We start from the raw sequence: 16,721 nt of genomic DNA, 5'->3' as shown, positions 1-16,721 counted from the left end.
TAGAAAATTGAGTCAACAGCCATTTGGAAAGTTTGACGTGAGATGAGTGTACTAAGCGCATAACCACAGAAGCAGCACATTATTATTAAAAGTCTTATCTTATTTACTGAATTAAAAACACACACTTCAAACACTTAGGACCGCGACACGGCGACCTGTGAAGCATTAGCCCTCTGTGCTGTTTAATGAGGCTTTTGGGGGCTCTTAAGTGGCTGAAAATCAAAGATCTATCCCAGAATGATTTAGCTTTTGCTTCATTATTGAAAGAATGGTTGTAGTATCTGTGAATGTACAGTATGAGCCTTGAGGGTACGTGTTTGCAGAAGAAGGGGGTGAGAGGGACATGCCTGCTGTACTGACGCAGGCTCTGATAAGACTGGACCATATGACGCAACAGTGAGCAGAAACTCCAAGGGCTGAGTATTTTTAGGAGCTAGTCTTTGACCTCTCACAGTACTTGTGTCAACAACATCCAATCAACAATGCTAGCCTTTGTCGGGGACCACAAAGCAAATCAGGCAGGGGGGGGAAACTTAACTTGGAGGCGATTCAGTGACATCTGAAATGAAATCGACAAACACATCAGCCGTGATCTGTGAATGTGAGAAGCAGCAGTACAGTGATGCTGGAGTTTTACTGCTGCATTTTCTTTTGATTGAATCCTGAGATAGAAGCACGCTCTGTACATGTCAGCATTCACACTCAAACACACACCCACACACACACAGGCAGGACAATAGTTTTGTGATGTTGCTTTCCCAAAGAAAAACAAACAGAAACCATTCAACATTCAGACTTGAAGGGAAGGTGACAACCAGAACAAAGCATGGGACGGGTGCGTGTGTGTACTAATGCGTGGGACATCCACATGTGTGTGTACTGTACTGCTATGGATAATTGATTTCAGCTGAGGAGTCTGAGGATCATAAACATCACGACACAAACTGCACATGGAAGTCAGCATTCAGAGCTTTGGTTAAAGGCAACAAAAGTGCTTGGTATGTTCGGGAAAGATCTATGGGTTGGGTTAAATAAAAACCCTTTTAGGCAGGAAGTCCTGAAGCTTTTAGCTTTAATATGTTCTGCACCTGTCTACAGCAGAACATCGCTTAGCTTCCTCTTGGTTTTTGTTTTCCAAACTGAGGCATACCCACTGCCATCGTCAAACAAGCCCACTTCAAAACATCTGAACTAGTGTTGTCACGATACCAAAATTATTGTTTCGATACCGATACCAAGTCAAGAATTGCGATTCCGATACTTTTTCGATACTTTTCCTGAAAAGGGAGAAACACTCTCAAATATCATTGATGTGCTTTATTTTAAAACTGGGGCAACATTCTTATCATAACACACTAATAAATGAACATATGAACAGCAGATATATTAAACATTTGAACAAAATATGAAATATCAAAATATAAAAAATAAATTAGAGCAATGACACTCAAGGTAAAAAAATAAATAAATTTAGCAGCATTATCTCAGTCATAAGAAACACAAGCGTTACCAGTAATAAACATAAATAACAAATTAAAGCAATGGCATTCAATTTAAAAAAACAAATAAAATGTAGCTGCATTATCTCTTATACTCACAACTGAGTTTAAAAAAACAAATAAAATTTAGCTGCATCATCTCTTATACTCACAACTGAGTTTAAAAAAACAAATACAATTTAGCTGCAGCATCTCTTATACTCAAAACTGAGTCTCTTAAGAGCATTAGCCCTAGAATGGCCAGCAGATATTCATTTCTTACACTTATTTAAGTTCTTGGCCAAGAACACTAGCATGTCTAAATGTTCTTCAGTCAGCCTGGAACGTCTTGGGCTACAGATATTTCCAGATGTGCTGAAGACTCGCTCTGAAGCACAACTTGATGCTGCAATGCAAAGATAGTTCTTTGCAAAGTGTGCCAGGATGGGCAGTTGTGCCTCATGTTGACTCCACCAGGCCAGGGGATCCTCTGCAGGGCTGATTTCTCTCAATTGTTTGTATTCAAGAAACTCAACATTTAGTCGTCTATCTGTGGGTGTTGCAGGTGTGGGAGAATGGTGCCTCGTTTCAGAATTATCTGCCCCTTTCTTCTCTGTGGTTATGGTGCAGAGCAAACTTTTTAAGTCTCTCTTATTCCTCTTTGGTGCAGCACCTGTTCCTCTAGGGTCCACTGGACTGTGGGGTGGAAGCTGAACGGCCTCAGATTTAAGGAGCAGCTCCCTCTTGATATCCTCCTCCATTGTTACAAAAGTATCTTTAAATCTCGGATCAAGGAACGTAGAGGTGTTTAGGGTCATCTGCAGGTTGTGGTCATCGTACCTTTTCTCAAAATCTCCTCTAATTTTGTTCTTCATTTCTATGGCCAAGGGGCGGTCGCCTTCCTCTTCTATTAGGCAGGCTTTGATTTTCCACATCAGTGGCAGGACTGATGATATGGTGGTTTCTTTCTCTCCACTCAGGGCATCAGTGAAGTCACTGAGTGGAGCCAAGACATCCCTCACTATTTCTATAGTGGTCATGTCTGTGTCTCTGGGCATCAGGTGCCACTTCTTCCGGTCCTCAGCCAGAACCGCAGAGACAGCTTGCTGCTGCTCACAAAATCGTTCCACCATGTCATAGGTGGAACCCCATCGGGTGGGCTCATCATGGATTAATGTATGTTGTGGCAGTTTTAAAGACTTTTGTTTGTCTTTGAACAGTCTAGACATCTTGTTTGATCTGGAGAAGCCTGACACAGTCTTACGGAGCCTGGACAGACAGCTTGCCACACGATCAATATCTATGGCTTTGTTCACTGCCAAATGCAGATTGTGCCCGAAACAGGGTATCCAGGTGTATTCACTGAAAGCTTTGCGGTTGTTTGACGCATTATCTGTTGTCATTCCAGCCATATTGGCCATGTCTAGCCCCCAGGAATCTGTGATAATTTCCTCCAGGGTTTCCTTTAGAGTGTCGGCTGTGTGATCAGAATACAATGCAGAGCACCCTAAACACCAGGACTGCATCTCCCAGGACTGTGTAATGAACTGGAGTGTTACTGCCATGTAAGTGTCCACAGTTCTGCTGGTCCAGAGATCAGTGGTGCAGGAGAAAAATGTATTCGGTGTGTGACTAAGTTGGGCACTGATTATCGCTCTTGTTTCATTGTACATCTTGGGAATTTCATTGTACATGAAAAAATTCCTGGATGGGACGTCATACCTTTTGTCGAGATTTTGCATAAGGTTTCTAAACCCAGCTTTTTCCACTATATAAACTGGCACTTGATCCAGACAGATGAATTCTGCTACTGCCCTGTTAAGCCGTTTTACCTCCTTGGACTCCCTGGGGTACTTGTTGTGCTGCTCAAACATAGCTTGGAGGGTTGGCTGCTGGGTTGGCTGCTGCCTTTGAGGAGTTGCTCTTCCAGAGCCCATAGCTGCAGACCGCTGTAGCAGAAGAAAATGGAAATATTTAAAATATGATGGTGATAAATGTGTCATAACGGAGGACCTAAATAGTTTATGTGTGATAGTAACAATAACTTGTGACTAACTTAACATCTCTATGCAGTGGTAGTGATAATTGCTAACATTCACTTAACCATAACATTACCATTATTCATAGGATATAATGAGTTAACCTAATGTTGTTTAAACTGTGACATGGATTAATATAGGCGTTTCCTGTACTTCAATGTCTGATTTCTTTGATGGTTAACTTTATATTTGAGTCCATAATTTCTTACAAGGCAAAGGTTTCATATAGGCCTACACCTCCTTTGCGTACAGCAGGTTCATGCTCTTTAAATGCTGTAACCCAATACAGGCTAAATAAATCACTGACAAACATGCACATGCTGTGATTTTTATCATATAGGCTAATAAAGGCTATAGATCATTTTAGCTGATGTTTTGTATGCTTTATTTTAGCAGCTTGCGAATTATTTACGTCATCTATGAAAGTTGCGTTTTCAAAGAAAGATGCTGAACTAGCGTTAGGCAGGCTATTGTGGTTAGCCATGAGGATAATGCCCATAGTTAGCCTGCTATTTCTGTAGATAGCCTGGTCAAACTACGGTGGTGCAAAACAGTGACTTGTCACAAAATAAACTATAGCCTTCTCATTTGACTTGTTTTAAGGGCATGAAGTTCATGAACGTGATGATACATGTTATATTTCACATACTAACCTGTCGGTCTTTAAACTCCTTGTGCAACTCGGCGTGCTTGTCGGCCAAGTGTTTCGCCAGGTTCGAGGTGTTGGCTCCCTTAGTTTGCAATTGTTTGTAGCACTTACGACAAACAGGTCTCGACATATCGGTAGCTTTGCCCTCACTGTCAGCAAGGTAGGCAAAGTACCTCCATATCTCACTCCTCGCGTCATCTTTATCAACCAGCCGTGGACCGGCGGCCACAGTATCACTCGCACATGCAGCCATCTCTCTGTAGTGTTTGTTAAATGACAGCAGCAGTGCAGCCTCTTGCTGCGTGCGTGAGGAGAAAAAACACGGACGTCCATAGGGAGGCACTCGAGCGTGCGTTGCACACACCAACATGAAATATGTCTCTTACAAATATGGAACACGGACATTCTAGAAGTATCGATACTAATAAATTTAGGAATCGTGACATTTTTAATTTCCAAGAATCGCGGTGCTTTTGAAGTATCGGTACATCGTGCAACACTAATCTGAACTATACCTTTAAAGTTTTGATGGATTGGGTTTTGTTTTGAAAGCAGTTCAATATGGTTCAAATTCCAATATAAACCGTGGTGTATGGTGTGCATGAACAATAAGACACTCAAAGTGAAGTTTTGAACAGACACCAGATTCTACTGTAAAAACCACAGAGCAACACTAAGCGCAATCCAGCTTAGAAAACTACCAGATCAATGTGAATGTTTTAAAGGTTTGAAGGGATTAAGGGCCAGACATTTCAAGAGACGAACATGTGTGTAAACGTAGAAGGTGTGAGGGATTTCAGTGATTATACTCTGGTGATTTTGGCCAAGAAAAAATGATAGTTGTAAGTTAAACTTGTTTTTAATGTTTTGTTTTCTTCTTATATTCGCTGTGGATGTCTTGAATTGAGTTGGCATTTTCTTCTTTGCTCAAATTCATAGTCAACTCAATTCTGACTTTTTTCAGACAAAACAATCGTTAAAAATAGATTTTGAGTTCTGAGCTTCACAACGTTCTGGAGTTGTTTGAAATGTCTCTGTATAAAACATGTCAGAAAACATAAGAATGCTGCTGGAATCCAATTCTAGAAAATGCTTAAAAAATGCTAAAAAATCTGCTACTGTACAGAAATACTGGCTTAATACAGAAAGAATAAACATTGGTCCATAAAAAGTATTGATTTAAGATTTGAATGCCAATACTTTCACTCATGATGGAGGGAAATCAGGCATCCAAAATGTATTCACTTTCCAGTTTGCACATCAAAAGTTACTGCTCAACACAACTCCACATATTCCTTCTCGGTTTCCTGTTTCAATCTGCAGCGCCAGCACAACGAAAAGTCCGAACATGTCCGAGGGTCTGCATTCCCATCATTCTTCATACACAACTTCATCATTATCTGTACATATGGACAGCAGCAGAAACTCAGTGAGGTTAATGAGTTATTGGAGAAAGAGGAAATACTTGCACACAGGGTGAAGCAGTGATGGATGGTACCGTTTTACTCGGTCACATATGTACACAGGCGACCTGAGGAGTAAGCAGCACCGCAGCTATCTCATGACATCCATTCACTTAATGACGGCAAACAGTGCTGCAGCCGGTGATGGATTGTACAACCGTATATCATGCATGATGTTACAGAGCACACAGTGGTTACCGAGTTCCCACGAACCTAGAACTTATGACATTACTTTCATCAGAAATGTTTGAAATGTCTTTAAAAGGGTATTATATTAAATATTTCTGCAATAAAATGACTAATAAAATGCCCTAAAGTAGGAGCAAGTCCTTCAATGTCAAAGACTTAATCTCAGTAAGAGTAATAAAGCATTCATTTCTGACAAACAGGTGGCTGTATGGGTAGTCAGCTCATCCAATGTTAGCACGTTAACGTAATATTAACTATCATTTCTGGCAGCTTTTTCATCAGAACTAAATGACATGAATACACAAAACGACAATCATTTAGTTGAATTCAGTTTAAGTGAAATGCTTCAAGTGAATTGAAGTAACTTTTTTAGCAGTGTATACATTTTTTTTTATTGTGAAAGGTAAGAATTGAAAGATTGAAGCTGTTGCTCCGCTGCTGCTGCTGCTGCTGCTGCTGCTGCTGCTGCTGCTGCTGCTGCTGCTGCTGCTGCTGCTGCTGCTGCTGCTGACAACAATGCTACATTGCCATCTTGGTGTATACTATGGAGCATCCGTAGGCTGCAGAACTTATTATGAACTATAAAAAACATTTTCAGTGTGAGTCATGGCATGTATTTTCTTCTGCAATGGTTGACAAAAACTCCCATGAGCACACTTTACGACTTCATTAAAGTCCGTCTTTTGTTCTTATTTGATTGAGAATCCCCTAGCAGCAGAAATTGTATAAGTGACTTGGTTGGGTTGTTGTTGTCCAGCTGAGAGGATAGTGAGCACATACCTTACAGTAATGGCATTACAGTGACGATTACCGATTCATAATTAAGTCCTGTATCCCCCTATTGTTTTCATGTGATGGTCTTCCCATTATGTTCTCCTAACTTTTCCCCAAGGAGACGACAGTGGTGAAACAGCTACAGAAAGCGAACACTGCGTCCGCCCCCCGCAACCGTCGGCCTCACCCTCGTCACCCCACCCTTGGAGGAAAGTACAAAGCGTCCCTTGTGTGAGAGCACAGAGACCTGAGTGATACTGCTTTATATCATGGTATTCTCCCACTGTCACACACTCACACGCGTACAGACGTTTCAGCCTGCTGACCTTCAGCGAGCGCCGAAGTCCTTGGCATGACGCACAAACAACAAACTATACAGAAAGACCCATAAGCTCCAGAATACATTTAAATATGCAGATACAACGTGGTGACTAAACACAGGAGAGCAATATATAAACGTATCGCTGGGTTGCAAGTTCACACGGTAAAACACCAGCTGTCATAAACAGTGTGACAGAGGAGACATTTTAAATGCCCCCGGAGATACAGAGGCGTTACAATGTGTCCAGTTCAATCAGTCATAATTCATCCATATGAACCACAATTTTTACTTCGATATATTTAATTACTTTAACCTCAATGTTTCCATGTTTCCAAATGTTGACAAAAATGTTAGGCCTTCCCCCCTTATCTCATTATTTAACTTCTTAAGTCTTCAAATGACAAATGTTTCGTCCGACAGAGTAACAAATCTTTACATCTGACGCAGGCTGTTCACACGTCTCCCCTAACCTATCTTTATCTGAAGAAAGCATGACTGTTAACATTTGGCTTCCATATTTTGCAAATGCGGCTCAGTCCAGTGCAGATCACACAGAATTCTGATATTAGTCACATTTGGAAAAAAAAAAAGTGAAGTGCCAGATAAAAAAATCAAATGGATCCGAGCAAGTAATTGATATTCAGCGCTAAGGCCATCAAAAAAAGTTCAGCTATTACATTGTGCCTTTGGACTGGGGTGGGCCAACCAAAGGGTCTTTGAGTTAATGTGAAATTTATAATTTTATCAGAGAAAACTGAAATTCGTTTATCAGAAAAACTGTCTGATAAAATGCCAGCAAACTGTCTGAGAGATAGAGGGCAGAAAGTGATCTATAACTGTCAAAATAGACAGTTCACTGTTCATTCAAACCAGCCATTTGTCAGATGAGGTCAACAGTCCTACCTGTTTCCAGAGGAAGTGGTCTTCCTGATTGATCTGCCAGGTGGTGACCACGTGAATGATGGACAGCACTGCTCCACTCAGCACCGCTGCTCTCATCCTCACAGGCAGCAGAGTGTAGATGATGTAGATGAAGAACACGGACCACCAGATCCCTTCAGAGGCGCTCCTAGGGGCCACCATGAGGACCCCGAAAACCTGTACGGACAGTAAGACTCCGATCACCAGGTAACTGACCATCCACATATAATCCTGGTGGAAGCCGTTGCGATTGCACACCACCATTAGAGCCATGAAGAGCGCCATCGCCACCGATAGTGCTGAGGAGTAGGCCACGTGAGGGGCGGCGTGGACACAGTGGAAGGTCAGCATAATGCCGCACACGATCACGAGCACTCCCATGAGCATTGTCAAGGAGCTCTGGTTCAGCCTGAAGAAGTACCGCTGGTAGAGGCGCTCCAGTTTGCGGGACTGGAATTTTTTCGACTGGAACACCTGCACCACCCTGAGCCAGCAGTCCGCGGCCGTCACCACTCCTGCTGCGCCGTTAGGACCGTCGTCCCCCATGTCCCCGCTCCCTCCGTTACACCCCCCTTTCCTCCCTTTCAGCTCGCCGTCCTCAAAGCCCAAGGCGACCGATTTCAGCCCCACCCCTTCCCCGGGAGCCCCTCCCCTTTTGCCGTAGTGGTCCTCCTGCCATCCACAACGGACGCCGAAGTTGCCCCCGCCTCCCACGGCCCCCGCCACCCCTCCACGGTGGTGCTGATGGAGGGGGGCTCCAGAGGGGGGCTCCATAGCATCTGGGTCCCGCAGACAGCTCATGTAACGCGGGTTGCAGAGAGATGAGCCTCCCTTCCGTTTTGACTTCTTGCCATTGCGCTCCCCCCACGCAGTCTTGCGGTCGTCCACTCTTGCGACTAGGAAACCACTGAACCAGGACATTCTGTGAGAGGTGCAACAAGTACAAGGACGGGTCAAAGACGGATAACAACTGCAGAGCTCAGTTGTGAAGACAGAATAAAGGTAGTTGCAGTGCATAACTTTCCAGAGGGGTTACTGGTTAACTACAGATTATTCATTGCTTGTATTTATCGGAAATTCATTCAAAATGTTAATTAAACAGAATGTTTTCACAAGTAACTTTTTGTGAAGTGAAGGGTCTGTCTGAATCTGACAAATGTGAATACTAGGGTAATACAGGCTATTTGTCATGAGTTGGGTACTGGAGTGAAATGGACTACTTCAAATGTTCTGATTATTGAAATGTCAGGAGCTTGTTTTGTTTTGTGTCCTGTTTATTCTGTATGATGATGATGATGATGATGATGATGATGATTCAAGTTGTAATGGTTGTATTGTCTTTTTTGTGAACCCGAGGAAGAATAGCTTCTGCAGTACTCCAGCTAATGGGGATACTTATACCATTAAAAATCACAAGAACAATCCAAGGCACTCTTTTTGGATGGAGACTGCCTTTGAGTCCTTTATGTGATTTTGCCTACACATGTATCCTTCACCAAAGAGCCCCTCAAACAAACTCATATTCAGTCCAGGAAGCACTCCTACCCAAACTGATTACCATGTGGGAGAAGCATTTCCTCCTCTATACATGTGTTGGCGTAGTACATTTACCTGTTGGGGTTCTGGTACATGTCCCAGCCCTTTCCTTTGCTTCCGGTTCACTCATTTATCCCCGTGGACAATATTTAGAAGTAGTGAGGAGGGGTTTGTAGAGGCCACACTGCAGGGCCGCAGAATGGGATTGACTGGATGAGGTCAACCAGGCGCTTCACGAACCTCCAGATGTTTGTGCCAGGGCCCGTGATCAGAGACCGAGGTGAATGAGAAGTCCAACCTCTGCAGCTAGGCCTATCTCCACGGCTCCTGCTGGGACTACAGGAAGAATCAAAACACATACAGAAGATTATATAAAAGCCAATGCATGAAACAATTCGTCATGATGTTGTGGCTCAAACATATATTGGACTTTGACATGTTTCAATATTTTCTGACATTTTATAGACCATACCATTGTATGGTCTATAAAATGTCAGAAAATATTGAAACATTGATTAAACCAGAAAATTATAAGCAGGTTAAATCAATATGGAAAATAATCTTTAGTTGTAGCATTTAAGGTCACTTTTGTCCAGATGTGACAGGATATAAAAGACATGAGTGTCAGCTAAATTCACATGATTCCCATTTCCTGCATAACCGGACGCACTTGAGATAAAAACAGACAGATTCATAGGAGAAAGACAAGCTTCTTTCGACACGATGGGGGAGGAAAGGACCCAAAATAGCTAGAGCGTTGTTTTTTTTTTAAAGGTGAACCACAACTTGCTTGATTTGACCCCAGTACAAAAACAAACCCTCTGGTATAAACACAAAATACACATTACTTTAGAGTCAGTTGGACTGAAAAGGAAGAGTGACACTTTCAAGCTCTGTTTACAATAACAATCAATGATAAAAGGCAAGTAATAAATACAGATAAATGCCACCGGACAGCAGAACACTGTCAAGACAAATATCAAGACAGTATCAGGAAACACAGCATGACAGGATCTGTGGGCCCTGCAGCGTTGAACCAAAAATTGTTTAGAAATGATTAGAAAATAAAGTGACTTCCCGTTTAGTTTATATAATGCATCACATACGAGATACGTGTATCCATGCTGTTGCTGGATAAAATATATACGAAAGACTCTGGACATCACTGTCATTTGGATTCGACAGATATTATAGTTGGTTTATATATACAATGTTTAACTTCAGTTTATGTAAAATGCATCAATGTATGAACGTTAGATATACTATGCTTTATGGAAGTTTCTGGTTACCTCTTGCCTTGATGTGTGACCTTAAATGTATGAAGTTCATTTTGTAAGAGTAGAGATGGACTAAGCTGATACAGCCCTGAAAAAGACAACCTGATCTTAATTTAAAAGCTGTTCTGTCTTACTATCATTAGCTACATATATTCAGTCATGGTAGGCTGCTGACTTTGTTTTTAGAGCCATAGCAACGCCAAGCTTCATGTTACCTGACAAGAGAGTGACACCACGGCGAGTTATACAGTGTGCAAAGTTGGGGAAAAGAGAGCACTGGTATCAGATTAGGAATCTGTAATGACATGGGCAGATTATGAGACAATGGGCCACCGGGGACAGACAAGCACAAGGCCCCGCCGCCGCTTCTACATTGCAGCAATAAACCCAATCTTTATAGTTGTTAACCTCTTTGTGTTGTGGTTGTGAGCCGATTGTTAGCAGGGTGGCGGATTGGGGCCATCTGTGAGTTCCGGAGAATCACAGAACGGCCAGTAGTCCAGGGAAGCTGACGGCGGGCGTGGACTGTTGCATGGATGTTTTCTTTTTACTTCAACATTATCTTTTAAGTTGCACACTGACAGGCGACAGCACTAATTCCAATGTTTGGTTTGTACTCGCTAAGTACAGATATCTTTGTTTATATTATGAGTTAAGATAAATTAAGAAGGCCATGTGACACATTGTGCTGGGAGCGCTTGCGTTTCCATATAGTGCTGCAGGGGAGCACTGGAAAAAAACTCCTGGACTTTTTTTTCAGAGAAAGAATAATGTATTTACGTGCTCAAGTCCCCTGTTATCAATGTACACATCCCTACTGGCAGTACGACAGTGCCCAGTGTAAAAAGTTTTTGTTTTTTTCAAGTCGGAAAAGGCTAGGTGTGTGTCTTTGTAGTTTTTTGCATCTGTATTTTATGTTTGATCTTTCTTACGTTTCTTTCTCATGACTTTCTTTTAGGTGGTATGTGTCTGGAAAAGTGTTATATTGTGGGTAAAGGCAAAGGGGGGCCCATGACATGTTGGGCCCTTGGGCCTATGAGCAGCAGGACCAATCAGTAATGCCTCCAATTATTACAGTAAGCTAGGGCGGGGGGAATTAAAATGGTGCATCCCACTTTTTGAGACTGCATTGTTGTTGTGATTATAGTCCTGGCAGAACATATATACTACCTTTCCGCTATAGGTCTCTAGGGACTGAAAGTGGGCTTTTTTGGGTAATTTAATTGTAGGTTAATGCTGACCTGGTTACATTTATATAGTATGCACCTCTATTATATGTATCTACAATATTATTATTTAAATAGCCTACAGCACTCATAATATAAAAGTATAGTATTGCTGTCATTCTCGTTGTGTTTGAATTAAACGTCAACATATGCCTCAGAAACTGCTACCAGCTGGTCTTACCAGGCCTACAGACACTCGGAGCTCCACACAGTGCAGAGAGACACGCAAACGCAACGCAGCAGCCGCCTCCCAGACCGGCATTTTCACCGGAGAGGCATGCTGTGTTGTTGAAGCAAAAATAGCATTTCCTCGCTATAGCTTGCCTGCATGCGCCTTCTCTGGCACGTATCCGTCCACGCTGTTTCCCTCCTCCCTGGCAGCGGATCGACAAGATTCAAGGAGAACCAGACCCCCCCCCCCCCTCTTTCACACACACACACACACACCTCCCCTCTTCTCTCATCCCCTCCCAACTCCACCTCCCCCCTCCACAAGGTCGACCAGCCTGTGCCCATTTGCAAACGTCGCGGTGTGGCCAGCCGATCGGTGTGTGTGTTTGCACGGTGTGTGTTTGCACGTTGCCTGGCTGTTCTCTCCAGTTTCCCCCCACAAGCGTTAAGAGAGGATAGGGGAGGAGGAGCGGAGAAGGGAAGGCGGGGGTGACTGACTATTTCTAGGGGACATTTTTAACCGGACAGCCGCTGCTCTGACGTTACAGCCACAATCAGCCAGCTTAAAGTCATTCATTGTGGGCTTGTTTCAGGAAGAAAAGCTGTGCATGCATCTATCCCTGAATGGCTCAGTTGTCATCCGGGTGACAACTGATCAATCAATTGGTGAAAATCTAAAAGTGTGCAACGCGTTGATTTGTCTTGTTTAATCATTTGTGAAAATGTGCAGATTATAGGCTATGTTTACGATCCGGTGTAGAAAAGCCATGCACAGCCAGGCCGTGTGTGAGAGGGCCCGCATTCAAACAGCGTAGGCTTCGTGTTACATAACACCGTGGCCTATGTGACAACCATAGCGGGGACCAATAAACCATTCAGTTTTGTCCGGTAGTCCAAGTTAAGACACACACACACGCCTCTGCAGCGATTAATGTTTATGCACAATGTCCTTCAGCCTGCATCGAAACGCAATATATCGCAAGATAAGGGTATTGACTAACGTTGGTCTTGAGTAAATAAACTGATATAAACATGTTATTGCTGCCGCACATTCCTCAGCATCAGTCTGTTGATGGAAGAATATAGCGGTGAATTATACTCTAAAAGCCCCTCATTTACGAACCCTGTGTGCTCGTATTGGTAGGTTAGACATGGAGGTGGTTAAGTTTAAAGTTGTGTTAAGAAAAATGATCTGCAGCTGAATCATTATGATCAGATCGGATGCGAGCCTCTACATGCAGCCTATTATTAACGCCCCTCGGGACTGTCAGCTGTAATAAGAAACAGAATGATGCAGCTCATCCCTTTTCCCTCCACACACAGATATGTTGTTATTTGTCGCCAGAGCAAAAACATGTACTGTCCATGTATCCTTTGCCACCAGCACCAGTCTGAAGCGGAGGGCCTTGCAGCAACTGTTGAAAGCTATGTCATTCACTCAGGCCGACATGGTGTATTGACAGAGAAGTGGCAGCGGTGCAACTGCGTTTGAGACGTGTGTGTGACAGGACAACATATATAATATATGTCGGCCTGCAGTGTGCAGCAGCAGTTAGAGTGAGAGAGACGGACTCACCGTGATCATCTTCTGTTTCTGTTCCCCGGCAGGACCGCAGCAAACAACCTGTTTCGGTGTGGGTCGGAGCAGACAGCCGGCTGGAGGACCATTTGTAGAGGATAGTTGTCCAAGGATGGTCCGGTGAAATTGGTCACCCTGTGGTGGATCTCCTCCTGTCGTCTTCTCGCTCCACTCCCTTTCCTCTCCTCCCCCTGACCCTCTCCGCTCCAAGCACCACTGTTAAGAAGGGGGAAATACAAACACCACACTTCCGGTTATGGTTTTCCACATTAAAGCACTTACAACCAGCAGTGTTGGCGGAAGTAGCCAACCATAAATTGATAGCAGGACATTTATATGGTAACTGTTATATGATTAAAAACAAAAAAAGGCAATGACTTGAATATAATCATCATAAGGCCACTTCTGTTTTAATATTGAGTGTATTTAAAAAGCCTTTCTCATCAATTATCCTGTATATGTTTTTGTAAATATATAAATAAATATATATAAATAAGCACAAGCTTTCAAATAAGATAAATAAAAAAGGAGAAAAACATTAAGATAGATATTTGATCTAAAATAAATACATTTGTACATTTGTAAACATTGCTTTCCTTTAGCGTACAATTGTAAGGGAATATCGAGATCATTATTCCCAACCTAAAATATATACATCAAATAAATTGGCTGAATTCAATGAAACCAAATAATAGTAGCTCAAAGTATTCTTTCAACTCTATTTGTTGTGGATATCAACATTTACAACATGTGACATTAAGGTAAAACTGAAAAAAATGACAGGCATTACTCTACTCTCTATCGGCTGCTAGCAGATCATAACATAACTGTTATGAATAAAAGAGAAAAAAGTTAAAAACACAACATGATCAAATATTAACTTTACACAAAAGCTAGGCAAGTAAGTGAAATTACTGTTAAATCATACTGTTGAGTAAAACAAACATTTACCTCCTAAATCGAAAACCATGAGGACATGGTTTTATGGAAGTGACATTTTCCCAAGAATGATAATAAATTGACAGTCCAGTGAACTTTCTGGGTTTTATCTTCATACTATTAACACATAAATGGTTTCCAGCTAAATTGAATTTGCCTGAGAGTCAAAATAATCCTCATCCTTTAAAAAAACATTTTTTTAAAACAGGCCTTTCTCTCAGTATGTTATTAAAACTTTGGATAACCCGTTTAGTATGCAATGCATGTTCTGTTCATCGAAAATCAACCCTCACTTTTAAGCTTTTATTTTGAATTGAAATTGCAGTCATTCCCGGTGTCATGCTGTTTAACTTTGGCTGGTTTGACGCAACTCTCCCCAGCCCAGGCGCGCCGCTGCTCACACTCCTCTCTCATTCCCGCTTTCAGTAACTCGGCACGCCCTCTAGAGGTGAAGCCGTGTCTGCAGCGAGTGCGAGCAAACAGCTGAGATCTCCAACATACATGACACTCAGAAGGGAGGAGTGGAGGAGGCAAAACTCAGCTTACAAATACATGTTTAATAATAATAATATGATTCTATATAATATTATATTATATACAATTGTATTATTAAAGTATATAAACCTCAATTATTAAATGTCAGATTATTTATTTTTTATTATCAATATTTCCCAAAAAATCTGACTTTTTTTTCAAAATTTCGACTTTTAAAAATGTCCCTCTATTTTCTCATTATTTTAACTCCTTCTTCATGTGGCCCTAATCATCTTCTTCCAAAAATTCACACTTTTGGTCTCTCAATTATTTTTCCCTTTGGATTTTCTTTACAAACATCAGATTTTTTTTCAAATTTCGACTTTTTTTCAAATTTCCGACTATTTCTTCAAAAATATCACTTTTTTCCTAAAACATCTGACATTTTGTCAAATTTCAGATTTATTTTCTGAATGACAACTTTTGATATATTTACATTGTGGTAGCTAGATGACCTTTCTAATTTTCTACACCAAATGTACAGGGTTGTAAAGGACGTCCCTTGTAGAGTAACAATGCCTGAGTCTAAAGAACTCAACACAGGTTGAAGGCTTTGTCCAACAGGACAGGCCAGATCAGGCAAACAACTCATAAATCTGCTAGCAGAAGTAAAGTGAGCAACAGGTATGCTTGAAAGAGAAAGACAGAAGGACACATGTTTTACATGCTGAGGTAGCAAAGTGTCAAAAACAACCTGGCAAATGGATATGAAGGTAAACTCAGTAGCCATCAGTGGTGGACAAAATATTCAGATTCTTTACTTGGGAAAAAATCACACTTTAAAAATACTCAATTTAAAGCAAAAGTACTGCATCAAGAAAGGATCTTTATAAAGTAAATACATCTGAAGTGTAGTACAGTAGAAGTATAAAGTAATATAAAATGAAAATACTCGAGTAAATTACAAGTACAGCAAATGTGTACTTTAGTAGCTACAGTACTACTGGAGTAAAATGTACTTAATTATTTTCCACCACTGGAAACGATGAATACTGTCCAATAGGTTAAGATTATGCAGCCTAGCAAACAGATACGGAGAGCAAACTAACATTGTCAAAACTACAACAAAAAGACAACAACATTCCAGTTGACGTTTATTGTATAGGTTTAGAAATTGAAACCAGATGTAGTTAAAAGAGCCGTTAGTTAGCTTACACCATAAAATGTGGGGTTGTGTTTCCTAGCAAACTGACATAAATAACACCTTTTCTAAGTTGTTTTAACCACTTTATATGCAGCCTACCTGCTTACAATGTACTGTTTGAGTGGGCTAAAGATTAATCAGTAGTAGTACATTTCGGTCGCAAAGGGCAACGAGCTAACCGTCATATCTTAGCCCTTAAAAGTTTTTATGCTAACATTTTAGCACAACTGTTACTTACATCCATGTAGCATCATTCCCACACTGTTTCTGGGCGCCTGATGAATGTTGTTATGGCCAATGGTCACAATATTATGTCAGCTCTTTTGTTGCTGTCTGTCTGTACTAAAACTAAATGCAGGATAAACAAGTTTCTAAAAAGCTTTGTTTGTATGTTGACATTGAAGGAGTGTACAGCTTGATTGACAGCTCCATCACTCTCTAGTTAGTTTTGTTGCACCTTCTACCAGAAGTGGAAGTACT

The 16,721-nt window shown here is 41.5% G+C and overlaps 2 protein-coding genes across 2 annotated transcripts in view; both read right to left on the bottom strand.

Annotated features, from left to right (window-relative positions):
• Positions 1-13,810, bottom strand: part of LOC134864347 (adenylate cyclase type 6-like) — a 40,833-nt gene extending 27,023 nt beyond the window's left edge. Inside the window, 3 exon segments of the mRNA XM_063883256.1 lie at positions 7,818-8,757; positions 9,447-9,707; positions 13,622-13,810. Coding sequence (XP_063739326.1) covers positions 7,818-8,757; positions 9,447-9,466 — 960 coding nt within the window. The 5' untranslated portion in view covers positions 9,467-9,707; positions 13,622-13,810.
• LOC134864355 (E3 SUMO-protein ligase ZBED1-like) lies at positions 1,303-4,664 on the bottom strand. The gene is made up of 2 exons (XM_063883267.1): positions 4,171-4,664; positions 1,303-3,427 (listed from the first exon to the last, which is right to left on the bottom strand). Exons 1-2 carry the CDS (start codon positions 4,534-4,536, stop codon positions 1,751-1,753), a joined length of 2,043 nt encoding a protein of 680 aa, XP_063739337.1. The 5' UTR covers positions 4,537-4,664; the 3' UTR covers positions 1,303-1,750.
• Positions 13,811-16,721: the final 2,911 nt, after the last annotated feature.

This window comes from Eleginops maclovinus, chromosome 1 (assembly GCF_036324505.1).
Source record: "Eleginops maclovinus isolate JMC-PN-2008 ecotype Puerto Natales chromosome 1, JC_Emac_rtc_rv5, whole genome shotgun sequence".
NCBI lineage: Eukaryota > Metazoa > Chordata > Actinopteri > Perciformes > Eleginopidae > Eleginops > Eleginops maclovinus.
Note: the sequence above shows the minus strand (reverse complement) of the source record. Positions and strands in the feature narration are given on the sequence as shown.